At 43.5% G+C, this 22,898-nt stretch overlaps 1 protein-coding gene across 2 annotated transcripts in view; it reads left to right on the forward strand.

Moving 5' to 3' along the window:
- Window positions 1–1,279: 1,279 nt before the first annotated feature.
- Window positions 1,280–22,898, forward strand: part of gsk3ba (glycogen synthase kinase 3 beta, genome duplicate a) — a 29,865-nt gene continuing 8,246 nt past the window's right edge. For both annotated transcript variants that reach the window (XM_086220484.1, XM_086220485.1), the window contains exons 1-3: window positions 1,280–2,105; window positions 12,079–12,272; window positions 17,626–17,709. In XM_086220484.1, the coding sequence (XP_086076610.1) occupies window positions 2,018–2,105; window positions 12,079–12,272; window positions 17,626–17,709 (366 nt within the window). In that variant the 5' untranslated portion in view covers window positions 1,280–2,017. The remainder of the gene's footprint in view (window positions 2,106–12,078; window positions 12,273–17,625; window positions 17,710–22,898) is intronic.

Raw genomic sequence — 22,898 nt, forward strand, 5'->3', positions numbered from 1 at the left:
AAGATGAATTCTCCAGTTCTTCAAGCGGTATTAAGTACCAGTGAAGAATAAACTAAAACCACTTTCCGATCATAAAAAAATTAATTCAATATAGAATAGAATTTTTTTTGGTTTGCCAATTTTGAAAAACCCCCTTTGACTGATTTAAAGGATACTTCACCTCAAATGTGTAACTTGGCTTTGGATGACTCACCATTTTTTTGTCTTGACATCAGAAAGATTTTTTTTTCTCTCTTGCATGATTAATTAGCAACTCCAGAAGACTGAAAACACCAGCCACAACAAAAAAAACAACACAACACTTTAGCAATAGCATGATTATGAACAAGCATGACAAGTTGTTGCATTCATATCATCTGACCTCTTGTTGTTTATCAAATATGTATTTACTGTCAATAGAGATTTGGATAAAGAAGACATGGCTGATGTGTTTGAAAGTTTGTGGACAGAAGTTTTGAACCGTCTTTCCATTGTTAGTCTGTCCTGGATTAGCTTCATGCTAATAATATATAGTTGATAATTTCTGGAGTGCCCAAGAAGTCATGACGCCATGGCAACAAGACACCAACTGGTGAGTCATTCTAAAGTAAATACCACTTTCTAGGCCAGTCACTGTAACACCTGATAGCATTTCTACCTCTAGGCTACAAATTATTAATATTCTACTGTGTTAATTAGCTTTAACAGCTTAGTTATCAAGGCTGCACTAAACTAGTAGCCTAGTTTTAAGGTACTCAAGTTTCTTTTAAATATCATAAATTGCGCGCGCGCAAACGAACACGCGCGCAAACGCACACTCTTATATGACGGAGCATGATGACGCGGTGTCCATGGATGCCCCAGCGGCTGCGTCTATAAAAAGTGTGGGGAAACAGGCGTTCGGAGGCGACATAGCAACAGTGCTGCATGACCACCGGTGCACCGTGACAGCTGGCCCCGTAAGAACTGACAGCGAGACTTTGGAGCGCCATTGGTCGACCCGGTCATCCATCCCGGGAGCAGATCCGCCCGTTGTTCCTTTCGCGGCGTGGAAAAAAAGCCTTTGAAGTCATGTGGGCGGTGTTAAGCAAATTGTGCCATGTGGTGTTCAAGAGCTGTCTTCTCATTGGTCTAAAAGATCTAAGTTAACACCCATTTCTGGAGGATACCCCCTCGGATTGGTTGAAGCGGCCACCCCAGATTCACCGTTTGCGCGTTCACAGTTTCCATATTCTTCGTTTCGCTTTACGTCACTAGCGCGCGCCTCCCGCCGTCACAGCTGACACATCCCTGAAACCGTTTACGAAAAAGGCGTAGCTATCGTGCGCAGCGACAAAGACAGGCAGCCCGAAGCCTATGGGGAAGGAATAAAAAAGAAATTCAGTATCACCGCTCTCTATTGCTCAAACCCCACCGATTTCTCAAGGCCTCGCCACCCCGGTGCCTCGCTACGGTTAGACGGCGGTTAGGGTGGATTTAGACTCATCGCTAAAACAGCTGAACGCGAAGAAGACTGAGGCAGCTGGCAGATTTTCCGTTGGACGGTCTGTAGGCTCGGGTATAGCGAGGGAGCCGCCATGGCAGTCGGATCACTGAGCCTCCACATCGGGATATGAAGAGGACCTGCATGCACCCTCAATCGTTCAGAAAACGCCGCATTTGTCTGTGATCCCCCATCGGATCCGCTCCCCTAACGTCTGATCTCCCCTCTGATCCAAGAAGGTTTTTAATCTGGGGGGCCACAAGGAGAGGCCAGTTTCATGACTATTTTAGACGTGTCTTCAGAGGCCCAGTGAAAGGAACCGGGGGACACACGGGAGAATGATGCACTAATTGATGGTGGGAAGGAACGGTTAGCTAATAGGTGACAGAGAGAAGAAGGATCGAGGGATCGAGGCTTCGGTCGGTCTGTCCTGTGAATATATAGACTCACTCATTTACTGTCATCCTTTTTTTTTTTGGATGAAAAGCTTCGGAGAATCGATCAGCCCTGTCGTGTAGTGAGTCTCAAGCCTCCAAAAATTAAAGTGAGTGGATCATGTCGGGTCGGCCCAGGACCACATCCTTCGCGGAGAGCTGCAAGCCAGTGCCGCAGCCCTCGGCGTTCGGCAGCATGAAAGTCAGCAGTAAGTACCTTCCCTGCATGCACCAGGCCCACGTCTCCTCTCTACCCAGCACCTAAACGTGTCAGCGTGATGTTAGCTGCCCATTAGCTTAGCCCTGTCATCTATCTGTGTCACTGACAGAGGTGTGACGCGCCGCTCCGGGGCCGGTAACCCGGGTTAGCAGGCCGCGCCGGGTAGGGTAGGGCAGGGCCGCGCCTGACCGCGCCGGGGAGCCAGATCAAATTCCAAGTCTCCTCCTTTTCCAGTCTGATGATTGAGCATTTCAATGTTCGATCTCATAGTATAAGAACCCAGCGTCACCGGTGTCCATAAGAGAGTTAAAGCGATAGGGCCGGCCGGGCTGTTACGCAACTGTCTAAACGGTAGGTGTGCCCATAGTTGATTCTGGATGAGATCCAGGAAGGAGAGCAGGTTTACTGATCTTCCAGGACCGTGTCGAAATCAGACGTCTGGACTGGAGTGTATCTTTTGGGTGTATCCTGGTCATGAAGTGGCTCGAGGCTGGCTGGATGGAGCGTGAGGCTACAGGCCTACCTGCTCAACAGGACAGTCAGTTCTCCAGTGAGCAACATTTATCTTAACCCCACAGTTCTTTATATAACCTGCCAGCCACTCACCTTCCCACTGCTGGCTTCATGTCCGATTTTCTCTTTACAAACACATGTGTGAGTGGTTGTAATTAACTGCAGTCAAACGTTCAAGTGTCCATTTAATATAGTTTAGTGTGAATATTTATAGTCCTGCATGAAAAGGGGGGCTATCAGTGGCGATCAGGGCTGTGACATGATTATGATGTGTGTTAGTGGGGTAAGGCTTGAGGCTGAGGCTCTCCTCTGGGCCTTGGCACTGGAAACCACCAAGTAGACCAGGACACACACACACACACACACACACACACACACTGAGATGCCCAACCATTCCCAATGCAATTCTCATTTAACCCCTGATATTGAAGTGTTGTTCGCAGGCAAATAATGTGCTCAGTTTCAGAAATCTTCAGCCGGTCAATAAGTCGACTAAATGTAAGAACTATGGCTTAATTGTTGTGCAGACATAAGCCATCGTATTAGCAGTAAATGCCAGGACTTAACATTGCATGAGTTTTTACCCCAGTATTTCTCATATTTTCTCTCTTGGAGACTCATCTGGTATGTGAATGCACTATAAGAAGCCATTAAAGGCTTGAGATCCAGCCCAACAGTCTCTCCAATCAGTCGCATCACCGACTGTCAATGTACGAAGCGCTTCACTCAACTGTCTGTCCAAATGTGTCGCTTCCGTTGGACTGAGGGTGAGACTGAGGGCACAGACTGAATTCAGCTCAAGTTTACAAGAGAAATTCGCTAATTTAAAACCTTTTCTTCGTTGTCCTACTTTTTACAATCTTGACAATTGATTGTGTTTGAAAAGTTGATACCACTGTGGGCTCCTAACACTGATGATTCCCCACTGTGTGTGTTTACCACATTTCTACAGCAGTGTTTGATGTCGTTTTGGAGATAAGAGCCCACCAAATATTCCCACATCAGGGCTCTTCACTTGCCTTTTTTTCCAAGGAGGATTGTGTGCACACAGTCAGTTCTGTCTATAAAATGGCACAATGTTGCATTTTAGTTTGACATTTGATCATACGCTGACTTGCTAATCTGCAGAACGGTGCTGCTTTCATTCCTCCTCCCGGTACAAAACTCCTGCTAGCTGGCAGTGCTGCTTCCAAGTACCAGAAGCTAGCTCAGAATTCCCAGCGTAGAAGAGGAGTGCAAGTTCATGGCGGAAGCTAAGTTGAGGAAGGAAGCGTGAGCAACACTTTTAGAGGGAATATTTGAAGAATTATCACATAGTTCTCAGTGATTATCCTAAATCTTATCTACTGTCCCTCAGTAAGTGTCACGCTAGCTGCTAGCATCTGCATTTTAACATGTACACAACTGCTGTGGGTCCAGATCAACAGTCATATACTTAGTAGGTTACTTCTAAAGTTGCTGAAATGTAAGAGTCCGTACTTCAGGGTTAGGGTCACAAGTTCTGTTTAAAAGTCGATTTATCTCCCGTTAAAACAGGTTTCCTCTCCATCCCTGTCTTGTTAAAATCAGTTGTTTCCCTTCAGATCATGTGACAATAGTGCGGCACTCTTCTAATTCCCAAATCAAAAAATTAAAATGCATTGATCTCCTGTGTCTTAGTGTGTTTTATGTGTGAGATTGTGGTGCAAAGAAGATGTAAGCAAAAGCACATTGCATGCTCAGATGGTTGTAGTCAGCGTCGGGTTGGAGGGATGGAGGTCTGTGTGAATGGGATGAGGCAGACCTGTTGGAGAGTTAAAGAATCATGGGTACAGAGGAATCGCTGGCAGAGGTCACAAATGTGCTTTCATCATTGGTTGTCAACAGACCCCCCCCCCCCCCCCCCAAAAAAAAAAGATCTAGCAATTCTAATGGTCCTTGGCTGGCTTTTACAAAGCTCCAGTTTCACCACGATGACTTTGAGGATTACTTGGTAGTGCAGGTAGCTAATTGATTAGCAACACTATCACTTGGCAAAACATGAACACATGCTGACATTAATTGGCTGGATGCGGTGGCCCCCAGTTATCCACTCAAACCAGAGTTTGCACGCGAACATTCAAGTTCAGCAGCCACGCTGCAGGTATTCTACCTGAAATCACAAGTAGCAGGTTGCTTCAAACGTGATCTCCTGTTTGGAATGTTAAGAGCTTGATAATAAAGGCTTGACGTCTTTTATCTATTGTGGCGCTGACGAACAGGCTTCAGGAAATGGCTCGATGGCTGCCGTGACTGTCTGCCATCCTGGCTGGCACAGATCCTTTCAGATTATGGTCTCAGTAAAGATACTGCTGTTGCAGGCTTCAGTCCAACTCTTTCATATATATTTATGTTTTAATTTGAAAATATCAGACTAGATTTCGATACTGTACCGCTCCTAAAAGTTGAATTACACCTGATTTTCTCACTGCTTTGACTTCATTTGCCAGCCCAGTGTGAAATAACTGTGAATATATTTGTCGAACCACAGTCTCATGATGGTGACGAAGCAGTAAAAAAATGGTTAAACAGGACATTTTAATAGTTTTGATTTCATAAATTAAATGTGAACCATAATGAGAGCGTAAAAAAGAAGGAATCAGCGACAGTCATTTTAACAGCTGAGCAGGTGATATGTGGACATGGTGGAGTGAGTGAGTGAGTGATAATTGTTGATCAGGTCAGCTTACAAATATTGAACCATTTCCTCTTGATATTTATTAAATAAAGGCCAATTGAAGGTATCAGTGTCAGAAGATGACCCGTCCGACAGCACACAGGCTGACCGAGGCCGATGAAGTTATTCAGGCGTATTTTGAGATCAATATGACATTTGGCTCATCTCACGGTTAATATTTATTTAGTAAAATCAAACCCTAACGTCTTTGGTTGACTTGGATTACCCAACCAACAGTCGCATCATCAGTGACGTCCAATTTACTGTCGTTTAAAGGAACTTAAAAAAGCTGATACATGTTGATTCCTGGTGAGCAGTTACTCAATGAACTGTGAGAAAAGAGTTGACTTTAAAAACAGTGCTTTCACCGTCAACTGGTTAGCAGAGGAAGGGAATACTAAACATTTCTTTTTAATGAGAAATTAGTGGCGTCACCCAGAAGTGTGTGTTGCACTATCAGCCGAGTCATGATTGTACTTTACACTGTATTTACGCAACAACTCCCCGGTCTTTCCCTACCTAGAAATGTTTTCCTCTCCGCCTGTGTGAGTTACTGTCACCCTGACTGCCAGCATCCTCGTACACACACGTTCTCATACGTGTGCTGATAACTTGGCTGATGATCTCCAGCAGCTGTGTGTGTGTGTGTGTGAGAGAGAGAGAGAGAGAGAGAGAGAGAGACAGAACATGTTCCTGGAGAGAATGTTCTTAACCCTCCTACACAGGAAGCCCGACACACATGTGCAGGCTAAAAACGCACCCTCATATGCACTCTTAGGGTTTTGTTTTTGGAGGTGAGGCAGCTGGCCAAGAACAATGAGCGGCTTGTTTAGCATTTCAAAGCTGCAGCTCGCTGTCTCTATCCCTCTCTCTCTCTGTCTGTCCCTCTTTCCCCCCTCTCTCTTCTTCCTGTTTCTTTCTACCCCTCTCTTCCATTCTGCAAGTGATAATGGGAACAAAATGAACCACTTATCCTCTTTGATTCGAGATGAAACAGAAGGACTTGTGCACAAGACGAGAATCCTCCGAATCACTGGAGTTTTAAGAGAACTATTTGGAGGGAAATTCAGGCTGGTGGGTGTAGTGGCAGCTGTGGTACTGCGGGCCCCTCTATCTATCTATCATCTATCTATATCTATCTATCATCTATCTATCATCTATTGTCATGTCAGGACCTCACTGACAACTTGAGGTATGATTTCAGTCAATACTGAGATTATTTAACATGATAAGGACTAGCCAAGTATGTTTGTGTTTCAGAGCTCTGTGTGTTTATGTGCGGCTGGTTGGAGTGTCTGCGGTTAAAATCTCAGAGCCCAACTAAACAGTGCTAATCTCGCCATTGTCAACCAATCAGATGGGCAGGGACTCATCGTTACCCTGGTAACAAATCAAGATGCAGGAGAAGCTTGATAGATCTTACAGAAACTCCTTCATGAGAGAGAAAGAAAAGCCAGTTTGTGCTGATTGTCAGTGTTGATGGTGACAGATGACATCATGCACCCACATCCCTTTTTGTGCTATGGCTGTCAGCTTGAGAAGTGACATCATGACTGCTATGAAGCTCATACGACGTCCCGCATGGTCCGGTTTGTGCTCATGGAGAAAAATAAGTGAAACCAGCAGTAACGCTGATCAAATACTTCCACATTACATCACTGATGTAGTGGTGATCACCATTTCTCTCCAAAACACTTTAACATAATGGCATTTTTGATGAACAATGATGCTTATTTTGGCTAAGATGGTAAATATCGGAACAGCTGGATCAGAAAATAACATTAGTTTACTGTAATAAAACCTTTAAAGTCAAGAAAAAGACAACTCTAACACTATGTCCCAATATCCAAGCTCTGAGAAGACATGAAGTCAGAGGGGCAAGATTAGTCGGCGTAGATCAAATGTTTGGGCGTCCCAGCACACTGCCACTATTTCTCAGTCAGAAAAACCCACTAGGTGGACACGGACCCTTAGACAGGATGTGACATGGTGCTTTAAATACGACTGATCCGGAGTCATACTATAGTCCCAGCAAGCAAAGACCTTATTAATTATTCCAGCTGTAGTTATATTATAGAAATAGACCTTTACTGACACCTTCATCGCTCCATGATTGCCTGCTGGAGTTTCTGTACCAAAAAGTGACACTTACACCAGTCAGACTGCTTTACAACACCAGTACAACACTGGCTCCCAGCGTTTTACATAGATAGTGAGAAAAGGAAAGAGAAAAAAAAACAGAGGAAAAAACAGAAAACTACAACAGGTCACATTACTGAGGGAATCTCCAACGTAGAACACAGGGATGGAATGTGGGTGTGTCTATGTACGTAAATGCACTATGAATAGAAAATTCCAGAAGTAACTCCCGTAAACACCTTCATTGAAATATTGTGATGACTGGTATTTGTTCCTCTGTTTGCAGGATTATGTAAAAACCAGGTTTGTGTGTGTGTGTGTGTGTGTTTTTTAAACATTAGCTTGTATGAACTCCACAGAGTGCATTTCTAGTCTAGATTAAGGTCATCAACCAGATTATTGCAGTCTTTTTAAGTAGTCACTGAATTTGGAAGCATTGTGAAAAATAAAAAAAAAAATGAATCAGAAATAAACAGGTTTAGCACTGCTTTGTGCAGGTCTGCTGTAATGGAAATGGCTGCACTGGATTTGTAACACAAGGCGAATGAAGAGCATGACTGTAGAACAGACACGTCATAGTAAACTTCTTTTTTCATCTGGATAAACTTCTTTTTATGATCGTTCAAAGCCAAAACCAATATTGAATTAAGTGCCCTACTGGATGCTCGTAATATTGGGAATTATCTGGTCAGCTTGACAATATCACGGCATCCCTGTAAATACAGGTGTTCTTGCACGTTTACATGCTGCATGCATGTGTTTGAATTCGCCACCGTCAGGTTGATCATGGAGGAATTTAGCAAATCTCTCCTCATAACTGCACTGCAGTCACACAAGCACATTTGACTCCTTAATACGCCCAGCATGAAATACTGCATTACCCCTGGGCTGCTGACAGTTAGAGATGATGAAAAGGGTTTGTAATATTCATAGTAGCCCAAGCAATATCATATATGCATGTGACATGAATTAGTTGGCCAAATATCAAGAAGGACAGAAACACGTGGACATTCTCTTGTAGTGATACGACAGGATTGGTTTGAAAATGATCTCCCTTCTTTCTATGAATACATAATGACGGAAGCTGATTGGTCAACACGGCGGAATCACACCTTCGTAGTTGTACTTCTAAACCAGGGTGACTCATCAAACCAGGGCTGACTTGTATGGCAGACAAAGCACATTAGCTTCAAAAAGGAAAAATACTCCCAGTGGATGGATTTTCCTCCTGGATACAAAAGATACAATTGTCCTGTTCAGAACTGTCTCATCTGGAGAGACAGACAGACAAGTGTTTGAGTTGGAGTTCCCTCCATCTGTCTCCTGTTATGTTAACGTCTCAAGGAATTACTCTCACACACTTTCTTTGCACAGCCACGTTCACAATACCATTGAAGATTCTTTTAACATTTACACATAAGGATTTCAGTGTGTTACCCTGTCTCTCTGAGAAATCTGTTAAAGCAAATCGTTCCTTTTAGCGTGTGGATAACGTTAGCATCAGCATGGGTTTCCTCAGGCTAAAGCTAGGGGGGCATTCACCTTGGATTGTTGCTGAAAAGAAGTTCTGTGGCCAGCACAAACTCATGAGACTTTTTTTTCAGCAAGATAATCTTCACAAATGAACACTGCTTTAAGAGAGCAATAGAGAGCCAGAGCAAGACAGACGGAGTCTTTTTCAAAGCATAAATGCAATTTGTAGAAGAACAAAGCTAACGTTACACCGCCACCACAAGCTCTCACGCTGCTTCTGCTTTCAGGTGATGATGTAGTCATGTTTAGTCACTTGTTAGCAACCGCTGACTTTACAATACATAAAATGCCTTTGAGTGGTATTTATGGATGTGTTTTATTCTGAAGCTAATGTGAACCACTGACCTTACACCCATTGAGTTTGAGACAGACGCTCAACACTGCTAACGTCCTCCTGGCTTTAAGGACTCATTCGTGTCCCTCTTTACATACATGGGGGTGAAAAAATGGTGTGTTGAAAGATATAAACAGCCCTGTTACTGCTGAAGAGTAGTGAGGGAACACTCTTATTCAACCATGGCCTGGACTAGTCTGATGACCTGAATTGACTATTGACGCCACTGACTGAAAGCTCTGGTGGCTGCCTCTCATTTGTCAGCTCGGCAGACATACGTGAAATCCCGCTCTGTGATTCATCAAACTTGCTTTGTTCTGTTGACAGTTTCATTGTAGAATGAGGAGCTCATGGCGTGATATTTTTTTTTGAATGGTTTGTGCAGTTTTAAATAAGTACATGTTGTATCACTTTAAAATAGAAGGTGGTTTCTGTCGGCAAAAAAGATTTTTGTTCTTGTCAGATTAGCTTGTAAATGTCATGTTCCAACACAGATTTCCTGAGAGTCCAATGGGATGCACAAAAATGACATTTCATTTATTGCCTGATTGGGGGGGGCATTCCTTACTTGCAGCAGTGTGAGATTCCCTTGTGAGACAGTGTGTTCGTCCGTGTGTGTGTGTGTGTGTCTGAGCACAGACTTTTCTCACGGTGTGAGGAAGTGCAGAGGCGTCCTAGAGATGGCCCTGCTGGAATATGTAGGCAGTCATTTCTCTCTCTCTCTCTCTGTCTCTGTCTCTCTCTCTGTCTCTTTCTCTCTCTCTGTCTCTCTCTCTCTCTGTGTGTGTCTCTCTCTCTCTTTCTCTATTTCTGTCGCTGCAGTCTGTCTTCAGTTTCTCTTTGTAGACTTTGAACTCCAAAGTGCTGCTGTGTTGAGATTTTTTAACTTGTCTCCCATCCTGTTCCGTATCTTTGATTGAACACACATACATGAACTGATAAAGCGATTTTTACGTTCGGGTTGGACCAGGGTTTCTTTTGTTCCTGGGGAAGATTGCGGCCTAAGCTGTGTTATGTAGACAAGTTTGACTCAAATTCATGACCATGGTTGCAAGAGGGTTAAAAATCCACAGGTGCTTGCGTTTTTGGCGAGCACATCTCTTCGCGGTGTGCCCGTTAGCTAATATCAAACAGGCAAGACAATCTCTGCAGCCTTTTACTGTCTCCACCAAAATGTTGTCTTTTTATGTTGAAACGATTCAAATCCGTTTATTGGTGTTAATCACATTATGAAATAAAACCCTCATACAGAGGTAGTTTGTCTGATTACAGTGTGATGTCGTCTCTCCCACCTCAGTGGGATGCGGACTGCCAGTGTCCTCTGCGATGAGGGGTTTTGCTCCCGCTGCCAAATGCATTACATGTTGATGAAAGGCACCATAAACTGGTCTGCTACAGTGATCAAACTCAAAGTAAAAATCAACCAAACTCAAAGTAAAAAAAATACTGTTTTGGCTGTATTTCACATATCTGCTCCAAAGTCTAATTGGCTTTACCTTGACCCATATTGCAACCCTCCACTAAGTTTGATCCAATTCGGCAGTTGCAGTGTAATCCTGTTGACAAACGGACAAATGAACTCCTCAGAAAACATGGCTTCCTTCTCGGAGATAATGATTAAAGTCCAAAGGCCTTCTTCCTCATATGGAACTGTGGAACAAGGATTTATCAATGAGCCTTGTAGGAAACTGGGACAAAAGGCATGATCTGGTGCAGAGTTTGTGTGTGGTTTGAAGTTTTCAGATCAATCGGAGCTCCTGTCAGATATCGGAGCTGTGGAGGAGCCGCGCTCTCATGCTTGGCTACTCTTGAACTGTTAGTGAACGTGGACTAGCACAGAGAGGATACGTGTTGGAAGAGGAGAACCCACTTTAAGAGAAAAAGGCTTTCATGTGGTGATCTGAAGGGAGCTCGCATGACTTTTCGCTGATAAGAATCGGTGATATCAGCTGTGATTGCTCCCTCTTGATATTTTTTTTTAGTTTGTGTAAGTCTTGTTCTGTGCTCTCTGAGACAAGTCTGCCCCCTGCCCTCTGACCCTCGGGAAGGGTCAGAGGGCAGGGATCCACTTGAGTATTGCTCAAAATCACAATCTGGATCCATTTGACCACATAAAACATGGATCCAAAACCTCTGTGGGTCCTGGTCAGGTCTTGAGTGGACTTGTGGAGATCCAATAAATGAGAAATACAAGAATACATTCAACTATCAGGTGTGAGCGAAAAGGAAAGATCAGATCTTTTATCATTTTTCACTTACTGGAACATTTCCGGTAATGCAGTTTTTCACGAGACTCTCCTTACTTTTCAAGCTACTCCTCCTGTTTATAGTGCACCAGGTTTTCTCAAACCCAATCTGAGATTACATCATCTAGTTCTAGATGATTTTCTGATTCTGTAGACTCTCTCAGCGCAGCCATGATTGAGTCAGCTCGACATTCTCAGCTGGGAGCTGAATCACACAACCACAGCTGTTGACCACTGAGAAGACCTGCTAGAATGAAGCAGGGTTAAACGCTTGGCCGTACCCAATGGAGGCCAAATAATTCTCCTTCCCTCAGTGATGTTATTTGTCAGCGTGGATTTGCTCTGTTCACTATTACTAGACATGCTCCTGCCTCACATTACCTCATCTAGTGTGCATCTACTATTGCATCAGCTTGTTCTCTCTTCTGTAAGTGTCTACGAGCGTGCTCCTTCTGATAGTCTGTCTTTCTGTCTCTCTCTCTCCCTCTCTCTCTCACTCTAGGGGACAAAGATGGCAGCAAGGTAACAACAGTCGTGGCCACTCCAGGCCAAGGCCCTGACCGGCCACAGGAGGTGAGCTACACAGACACAAAGGTCATCGGTAACGGATCATTTGGAGTCGTATACCAGGCCAAACTGTGTGACTCTGGAGAGCTGGTGGCTATTAAAAAGGTCCTTCAAGACAAGAGGTTTAAGGTAAACACACACACACACACACACACACACACACACACACACACACTTTGCATATTTCAGCTGAACTGTATCACCTCACCAGAACTTCTCCCAGTCACCTTTTTATTTTTAATCGCCGTGAGTAGAGACCTGTTGCTTTAATGAATGTGCGTAACTGTGAAAGGCAAATGTGAATGGAGTAATCGATCACACCCACAACCAGATCAGAGAAGCTGTGAAGAAAAAAGGAAAAACAAAGCAAAGACGTGACACCCCTGCTCTAGCGTGCAGCTTTGCTCATGAGTTGTGTACGAGGTAGTTCCACCTCACATAAATAAACTTAAACCCATCAATCCTTGGTCATCTGTTGAGTGTAGGTGCAACCATCAAAATGTCCTGTTTCCTTTTAAACAAAACAAAAAAACAGCTGGAATCCTCCTCCTGGGCTTTGAAGAGATTTGACTGATAGCTTGTTGTGCCTCGGCCGGGCCGACGTCGCGGTTGTAGGGGCCCCAGAGTCCCTGCTGCTAGTTTACAGCAGATAAAAGACCTGAGACTGCCAGGCCTGTAGGACAGCTGTCTCATTAAGTTTTACAGGCATCAGACTTGAGGATTAGCAAAGTAAAACAGTCATACTGGTCCTGGGTACAGCCCTGCCCTCCATTTCATTTAACCCCTTCATGTTCGCCCCTTTTGTGGGCCAAATTACGATCCTCTAAAATGAAACGGTCAGCTAGCACAAAGAAGCATCTGATTATCTGTTTCGATTTTTTTTTTTTGGGGTGCAGAAATTGAATCCTTTTGATTTAGTTGTAAATACTACTCTACTCCTGTCTTTGGAGTAGCAGATATAGTATATTTTCAAGGCGATACCATATAATGCCTGTCTAAAAGTGATCAGAGTTCTCTTGTAGCACCAAAGCTGAAGAAGATAACAACGATGGTTGTCAACACTCTCATGTCAGAACTGAGCACGTAGATAAAGTCACTGTCAGACAGCTACGGGTGAGTTGAGCAGTTATTTTACAAAAGGACTGAATTTATACTTTAAAATAGGTCACTGACAATTGATTAAAGTTTTGAACGTTTCTCCTTCACTTAATAATGAGAGAGCTTTTTTCTTTGCTAGACTCTCTGTTACAAAAGACAAAGCACACATGCGTGATGTTTGTGACTGTGTGCCGTTCGCGATGACGTTATGCCCCTGCTGCTCCTGCTAGCCTGTGGTTAGCCTGTGGTTAGCATGACAGGGCAGCAGGTTGCGTCTTTTAACAGTTCAGTGGTTCACTGAACATCACATAGATTGTTTTCTTTTTTTCGCTCCTCTTTTGTTTCAGAACCTCAACCTCAGCAGGCGTCCTGGTCTTCTCACCCGTGCTTCTGTCTCACCACTGCGACGTGCTCAGCTCGTCCGTCCTTATGGACTGCTTGTCATGAAAAATGAGGCGTTGAGTGCCTCACATGACTGCCACAAAAACGAGCCGTTAAGTGTGTGTTCCACCACATATCCAAACACATACCCTTCATTTTGTTTTATTTTCCTCTATTGAATCTTTCTGTCCACGCCTGTTTTTCTCTGAGTCTGTGCTGATTTGTGAGGTCAGCCTGAGTGAGCAGACACGCACGCACACACACACACACGCACGCACACACACACACACACACACACACACACACACACAGTAATCATGTGAGTAGGCTCTGTGTGTAAAGCTGTTGCTGATAGACGCGTGAGACAATCTTTGTGGGCTGCTCCTGTTGCATTATGGGATAGGTTGTTGTCCACACCCGTCTGAGGGATCACGTATCAGCATATTGGAAAATGGATGCTCACATTAGAACCCCCCCCCCCCCCCACACACACACACACACACACATACACACACACACACACCCAGCATGACCATGTTGGTAGTGGGACTTCGACAACACTGTGAAGTCTGGTAATGTGCTATATTCCTTGTATCATTAATCCAATGAAAAGACCAAAATCAACAGTGAACTAATCCGTAAGTCTGCTTAGCTTATTCCCGCGAGCCGTGCAGCTCCACTGTTATTTAGAAGAAAAGAGTAAGCCACACTGTTAGACATGGTTCCTCATTACCATGGACATTGGCAGCAGTTTATTTCTGCAGCCTTAATTATTTAAGTACCAAATTAGTGTTAATCCGCTGCTCAAAATAGTTCCCAATTTCTAGTGAAATTTACTCCTCTGAGTTCACTAAAATCTGCAGCCATTTTTAGAAATGAATTACGTTACAATTGCATTTACATTTGTTAACCTTTGCGGTTCCCAAGCAGTGTAAAGATGATTTTGTTGTTGTTTTTTTCTTAAATTCTCTGTTTAAAAAAGAAAAGAAAAAAAAGGGGGGGGGAGTTGTGAACGGGTTTAGCTCGTTGATATTTTGGAGACAAGGAGTGATTAGGCTTAAAAAAAAGGACGTATATTTGTTGTATGTAAAAATAAGTTACCCAAAATAATTGAGGTCTGGTTGTATTATTACTGCTTTTAGGAATAGTGGGTCCAAAAAAGCAGCAACTAGCCAGCAGAGATGGAGTGCTGTTAGCTTAGCTACTAACTGCAGGCTAGCAAAAACATCACTTGACTTCCTGTCACAAGTTTTGGGAAAAATCTCCCAATGCAGCTCTGACCAAAAAAAAAAAAAAAAGCATTGCTGCCTGTATTTGAAGGCAAGACCACTGCACTGAAGGTGATTTTTTTTTTTTTTTATAGGATCTTGCTTACATGTTTAATGGGTCCCAATTGTTGGGTCCCCAGCAGACAAGTTTGGGAAACACTGCTTCCAGTCTTTTTGGATATTAGCTTGTCTGATTATGTCCATCAGAGTGAAGAGCTCAGGTGTTGTTACCGAGGCGATCCATCTCTCTTTTTCCCTCCCTCTCCATCTGTCTCTCTCTGTCTCTGCCTGCTGGGCGGCTGACATACTGGAGGATGACAGGTCAGCAGGAATGACTGCAGTATAACTGGAGCTGGGCGGGGCTTTACTGAACAGCCTGTCTGCTGCTCCTCCTCCATATGGTACCATCTCCCTCACTCTTCTCACACACACACACACACACACACACACACACACACACACACACACACACACACACACACACACACACACAGACAGAGGCACACCCAAAGATGAGGGTGTTTCCTGCAGTGCACAATGGTTTACTAGCTGGTCTGTGACACTATGTAGGATCTGGGATTATGGGGTGTGGTAGTAGCAGTAGTGGTAGTAGTAGTAGTATCAAAAGATAAAATAGAAGGATGTTTGTGTTTCCTGTCAGTTGGGGGGGGGTCTGTACCAGCCAATGGAGCTTTGCGATGCTCTGCTGCTGAGATGTTGAGGACAAACCAACTGCTCCATTGTTTTAGAATGAACACAAGTGGAAGAAGTCATGGCGAGGTATTAGAGGTGTGTGAGAGGAGGGCAGCAAATCTCTGATCCATTTAACTGTTTTTTAGTCACTGATCATTCCTGCAACTATGAACAGAGATCTGCATACAAACGTAGACTTATTGGTGAGGGACAAGATTGAGGGACTGGTGGTGCTCTGCTTTCCAAGTGTAATCTTAAATCTTGGATTATTAACTGTGAATGACAAGCAGAAGGGAAAACTGTGGCCTGTTTATGTAAATGCTGCACTGGAAGCCACCAAATGTTGACCGAGAGTCTCCCTCAACGAGCAGCACACTAGTCATGTTTCCGTCATCGGATTTTGATGCCAATTGCAGGACGGCGTTGGAAAAGTTTCACAAAAATGCAAAACGTGGGTTGGAAATCCCTTTTTTTTTTTTTCCAGTCAGCTCTCTCGTGGTGAATCTCCGACTCACATGACTTGATCAGCTGTTTTTGCTGCTGAGGCCTGGATATTCCCAGACTTCTTCCCTGTCTTCATCTCAAGCTAGCACCAAAGAACAATTTTCCTCACTGATATTAGCATGGCCACGTTGACCTCTTCTTTTACTTTTTATCATAGCCACGTGTAACGTAGCCTATGTCACCATCCTCAAATGAAAATATGCATTTTCTACTTTATTCAAAACTTGTTTGTCATCCTTAAATTTTCATGTGAATCTTCAAATTAGTTCAGTCAACTACCAGCCGACCTGTGTGCTACTGTTCGATGTCAAAGCCGAGGCCTGTGCTTTACGGTATATGTCAGTAAGTGCATCATTGCAGCTTTGTTGTCAGCCAGGCAAGAGCCTCGTCAACCATTTCCATCCATCTTACTCTGTCGTCCATGAAGAGGAGGCCAGACAGATGACGTGATGTCATAAGCTGTAGGATATTCCAGTGTTAAGCCAACGACAGTAACTTTGTATCCACGAGAAACATTTAAACCGCCTTTTAGCTTAGGAATCTTTCATTGTGGTGCTACGTGGACTTTCATTCCTTCTGCTGGAGGTCGACCCACATCATAAGCAATCAGTGGCCTCTTTTCATCTTTGTTCCCATCTTACTTTAAAAAAGCAGTTGTTTCACTTCATTCATGATCTCTTGTTCCTGCCTTGTACCCCCTGGTGTTGGCGGAAGCAACATCTGATATGAAACACCTAAATTGCGAGTTCCTTTTCTGCGCAGTCAACAAGTCTTCGATCTTTTATGCGAATCCCCCATCAGCAAATAGTCATTAATAATCTGAGGATTGTAATGTTTGTTATACGTATGGGCGTTCATTCACACATACACACAGTTTGTACATCAACAGTCAGTTTTTTACAATTATTTACTACCCTTCAACTTTGACCCTTTGCAGAAATGTTATACAAGCTACTTTAGATCTAGTCATCAGGAAGCGCTGAGATGAAAAAAAGGGAAAGTAGGGGGCGCAGATGGTAGAGGGGAGAAACGATGAACTGTAATGGAGCTTTTAAAGCTTTATGTAATGCTGCAATTGCTGCCCACACTTGAGAATGCTGGAGTCGGTCTATCGGTTTCTTCATACCACACCTGTTGTTCAGAAACTGCTCTTCTTGGGGCTCTAATTCATAATCAATCGATCAATCCTTCAAGGAAGCTTTATTTGGGTAGCACTTGTCCACTTCATAAATGATTGACAAGCGACTGAGCACACAGAAGACATTGAAATGTGAGAAATATATTTACAGACTTAGAGACCAATTCACACTGCCTGAAGGGAGAAAGTCCGGGTTCCTGCTGTGTTGCCCTCGTGGCAGCAGCGTGCGTGGTTGTCAACAAGACCATCGTGTCGTGTTTTTTCTTTTATGACACAGCAAAGTTGAAAAATGGAATATCGTTCTCATCATGCGGAGGGGCACAATCTTAGATTAATTATTACCGTTGGATGTACAAATAGTCAACTGCTTGTGTTTTTTTGTGTTTTTTGTTTTTTTTAGAACCGTGAGCTGCAAATCATGCGAAAGTTGGACCACTGCAACATTGTCCGCCTGCGTTACTTCTTCTACTCCAGTGGAGACAAGGTGAGTTGGTCGACTGTATTGCAGAGATTCTACATGTTCATGTCGAATATACAACCAAAACATGTTTACTCTATAATTAAACGAGACACCAACTAAGGCTTGGTCTCCTGGGCCTCACGTCCTAGAAATCATGGCAGCCAATTTCCAAAGAGGCATTACTTTGATAAAATTAGCTCATGTTTGGAATCTCAAGTACTTGAAGTACATCCATGCTGTTGGATTTAAGACCTCCTTGAGAAGGTCCTGGGTTCAAGTCCCAGCTGTCCCATGTCCTCTCTGCATGTTCTTCCCTCGTGTCTGTGAGGGATTCTTCCGGTGCTCCTCACCAAAGATCTGAGGCCTCGTTAATAAATGTGTGTAGGGACACTTAAATCAGGGGAGTGCAAACGTTACGCGGGACCCAGTAGACACGCCTGTGGGAACGTTTTTGGTTCCAGTCAGCTCCAACAGCAGTGCGGGGGGACTCTGTGGGGTGAGACATCACACACACGTCATCAGACAAAACACCCAAACCTACCGAAACAGGAGTCTAAATACTTGCCTGGTGCTTCTGGATTTGCAGACAGGGACAGAAACATTAGGGGTAGAGTTTATTTTTAGCTCTAATTTTGTATTCTCACACCAGAAGAAGTTGTATTAGTACTTGAGACCCCCACAACTACTTCTTTTGTAGTGTTTTTGTTGCATATCAGTTTTAGTAACATCAGCCAACGAAGAGGTATGACCTATGGGGAAATACAGTTGAAGGGTGTTTTTAATCTCTCTTCAAGTTTATCTTTTATATCACAGGTGATGCTTTTGTTGTAGGTTGAAGCTTTTATGATCATCTTCTAGATTTTATCAGCCCTACGAAAAATGACGAGCTTTGTTTGTATATTTTTACGACACTTAATTCTCTACCGCAAGTTGGTCTGTCAATCATGTAACTTGCGCTACCATCTCTTTGAAATAACTCAACATACGACAAAAACAACAACAACAAAATAAGAAAACCCTACATTTTGCATTTGGCTTGATCATGTGGTGTCATTCACTTCCATGTATTTGGTGACACGGGGGTCCCTCTCTTACCCAGTCGTGGTCCCCTGGAGGCGACAAGGCTGGACCGTGTCATTCAGTTAGCTCACAAGCAGGCCAGAGGTCCATGTGTCAAATATAGACACACGTGGACCTGGCATACACACACACACACACACATACACACACACACACACACACACATACACACACACACACACACACACACACACACACACACAGAGGTTTCACACACACACATTCTAAACGAAGCATATTCTTGGTATACTGACACGATGACTGTGATCCTCCACAGTCTGACCTGTGGAATCACACCCTTTAATTGGACTCATTTTCAGATCTTCAGGTCTTCACTTTTTTAACACCCCCCCCCCCCCCCCCCCACACACACACACACACTTCCTGTGGTCGGTTTAGTGTATCCATTTCCTCTCCTTCCTCCTCTTAGCCCCTCGACGTATCACCTCTAATTATGGAGACTGGCACAGTGTTGTTGGTTTGGGGATTTACCACCGGTTGAGCAAGGACAGACAGGGGGAGAGAGAGAGAGAGAGAGAGAGAGAGAGGGAGGGAGGGAGAGAGAGAGAGAGAGACGGCTAGAGAAGTAGGCAAAAGGTTATGTGACCTGAACAGGATTGCTAGTGTTGCAGAAGAGTTGATGGAGCAGTGACACATGTGCACTAAAGGTCTGGTTTGTACTGAGATGAGGTCACGGCAGGTGTGTGTGTGTGTGTGTGTGTGTGTGTGTGTGTGTGTGTGTGTTTGTGTGTGTGTGTGTGTGTGTGTGTGTGTGTGTGTAGGTGTGTAGGTGCCTGGATTCATACAGCTGCGTACCAGGCTAGTGCCATTGTAGCCATCAGCCTTTGTTTCCTTCGTGTTGCATAACTTCTGGCATGTGGTGTGCTCAACACATACCGAGTTCTTTTGCTTTTACCCTTTAACTATTTGTATAATACTGTTCAAACATGAAAAAAGCAAAAACCGTCTGGTGCAAGCAGGGTATATGGATTGGCAAATAGCAGTTTCACCTCCAGACCTGTAGTAGTGACGAGAGGCCAGGAGAGCTGCGACTGACCGGACTTCCTTTTACATACTCCATTAGCTCTCTGTCTCTCTCGCTCTCTCTCTCTCTCTCTCTCTCTCTCTCTCTCTCTCTCTCTCTCACTCTTTCCATACAAAAGCTGCGGCTTTAAAACCAAGAGAGGAGAAGATTAAAAACATGTTAAAAGAAAATATAAATCGTGTTAAAAGAGGGAACTGAAAAGAGAATAAAACCATTATACATAATCATAAAACAGATGGGGAGTTTATGCCGCAAGTAGTATGCTCGCTGCTCCGCTAACTTGAATGTGGAGAAATGATAATGTAATCGTGTAGCTCTTATGGACTTTGCAAATATTATTAGTGTGAATGGATCAAATTCTGATAGTAAAACACGTCATTTTGCAGTGGTCGCGTTGCGTTTCGAAAAAATGTATCAGTACTTTTACAGCCGCATCGTAAAAGAGCCAAGTGTGGTACTGTAACTTTAAACTAGAAGTGACATCAGCAGAAATGTTGGACATGAGGGAAGTGGTCAGATCAGCTGATCTGACTCAGTTGGGATGCTTCAATTCGAGGTTGCCATGGTAACTCACCCAAGAGCAAAGAATAAAAACATATTTACCATTTTTTTTCATACTTACGTACAACATTTTTTTAGGATGAGCTACAACAATAACAAATTATTTTTATGGTGTCCATTTGTAGAAAATACAGCTGAAAATTCCTCCTTTGAATATTTTCCGAATTTAAAAAAATTTTTATTATACAATTGGTGGATTGAATTATTTGGGGTAGTTAAAGCTTTTAGAGGAGGATTTAATTTATCACCCTTTGAGGAGGGAAGTCATAATGGCAAAAATAATGTGGTTTGTTCTTCTGAGTTCTCTCATTCATGCTCAATTAATCCAAATTCCCTGTTTTTGACAGTTAATATCCTCATAATATAAAGCAGTGAAGCAAGATATATTCACTTCTACTGAATCTGCTACAATCACCCAGATTAATTATCCGTTGGCTGTTTACTGTATGTCCTCTAATCATATGATTCATTCTGTCAAGCGCTAACGTGGTGGCCATGAGGGACACATGATGGAGACAGACTTGCACACTGTCTGTTACATGCTGTACAGATCTCTTCAAGTAGCACGCTGGTGGCTGGTGATCGATAGCCCAGACAGTTTTTCAGGTGCAAGACTTTTCTTTTTCTTATTTTTCTTTCTTTTTTTTGGAAACAGCAAACTACAGGCTGAATTATTTAGGCAGCAGAGCCAATCAGTTCCCTGCCTGGCTAACCATCTGGGAACCAGCCAAGGAAGTCACTTTGTAGTCAGGCAGGAAGTGAGTCATCTCTGTTGCTAGGCTAAATATAGCTTTGTCGGCGCTAGCAGGAGGTGGAGCGGGTTCTGTAGTTGTCACAAATGTTATCAATGGGTGTGTTTTTTGCTTTTCTAGAAGGAATGAGTGTGCACGTGTATACACACACACACACACACATACACAATCCATGTACTTATATCTTTGTGAGGACTTCCATTGACATAATGCATTCCCTAGCCCCTCACCCTGAACCTAACCATCTCAAGTGACTGCCTGATCCTAACCTTGACCCTAAACCTAACCTGAACCTAATCCTAACCTCGACCCTAAAACCAAGTCTTGACCTTCAAACGGCACTTTAAAGATGTGAGGACCGGCTAAAATGTCCTCACTTTCCAAAAATGTCATCACTCTGTTGGTTAAATACTTATTCTAGTCCTCAATATGTAGCAAGTACAAGAACACACACACACACACACACACACACACACACACATTGAGAGCCAGAAGGGGAGAGAGAGAGAGTGTGATGAGGGGAGAGGTTTTAGTGGATGCTACCTATGGCTGAGAGGTGTCATCATCGCCGTCTGGCACCGTACGTTCGTGTGGGGGGGGCACTTAGACCTCAGACCTGCAGGAGCACCTCCGTTCAGCCTCTAATCTTCACGTCAGGCAGGCTCAAGGATATGCACGCCTCTTGCAAAGAATCGTTTCATGAATGTAATATGATAATTGTACAATCACCTCCATATTATCCCTGGGAGTGTGTGTTGCTGCTGTGTGTTTATTGGTCGATATGTGACACAGTTGTCACCCCCTGATGTTGCCATTCATCTCTCTGGTACTGATCACCAAATGTGTCTGATAGAGTGACTCCGAATACCAGCGCTGCCCAAATTGGGGTCCTGAGGTTCATCATAAGGTTTCATGTGGTTTACCAGATTTAATAAATAAGTAATAATCATAATACTTGAAATATGAAAATAAAAAAGACAACAATACCTTTATGCTTAGTAGGATCATCAATAAATCAGTTAATATTTTTTTTACATCCAAATCAGGCAGCAGAGCGAAACTTGTGCAGAATATCCATTTTGCACGAGCAAAGAAAGAAAAACAAATCAAGAGGCGCTAGAGACGGTGGTGCACAGACAAAAGGCATTCAAGCAACACAATTTGTGTGTGTTTTTGGCCCTCAGCCCACCGTTTAGTTTGAGTTTTGGCCCTCCAAGGGAAAGAGATTTGGCCCCCCTGAGTTAGATAGAACAAGTGTTCCAAGCTTTGTTATACAGCAATAAAGTATCCAGGGAACACAAACAACAGTAGACTCAATATAATGTGATGTATATTTTATTAGACTGGCCAGGTGGTACAAAGCAAGGCATTTGCAGTAAATTAGGTAGAGTATTGCAATATATCACAGCCTGTATTGTAGCGTGAGGAGCTTGCCAGACCTGGTATCAACTTTTGGCTGTGCAGTGCTAGACCAGGAGAACTCGAGTGTAGCAGCATCACATATATCTGTTTCCTCAAACACGAGTTCGTCATTGGTCCAGGATCTGCTCCTGAACATAGACCTGCTAGTTTTTGCAGAATCTTGGGAAACTGCAGTGAAAGCGTAACCACAACCTCCTGAGAACGACTGTGAAATGAAGCTGTGAAGCTAACGAGGGAGTTCACAAATAAATCTGTTTGAAATGTGCAACGTTCCTCTCTCTAACCGAAGTACTCCAGGCAGAATATTACGCTGGGATGTGTTTTCACTGAGGTGCCAATGACCTGAATGTTTC

This window comes from Aulostomus chinensis, chromosome 12, assembly GCF_037954235.1.
Source record: "Aulostomus chinensis isolate RoL2024-O1b breed Wild chromosome 12, RoL_Achi_v1.0, whole genome shotgun sequence".
In the NCBI taxonomy this organism is placed as follows: domain Eukaryota; kingdom Metazoa; phylum Chordata; class Actinopteri; order Syngnathiformes; family Aulostomidae; genus Aulostomus; species Aulostomus chinensis.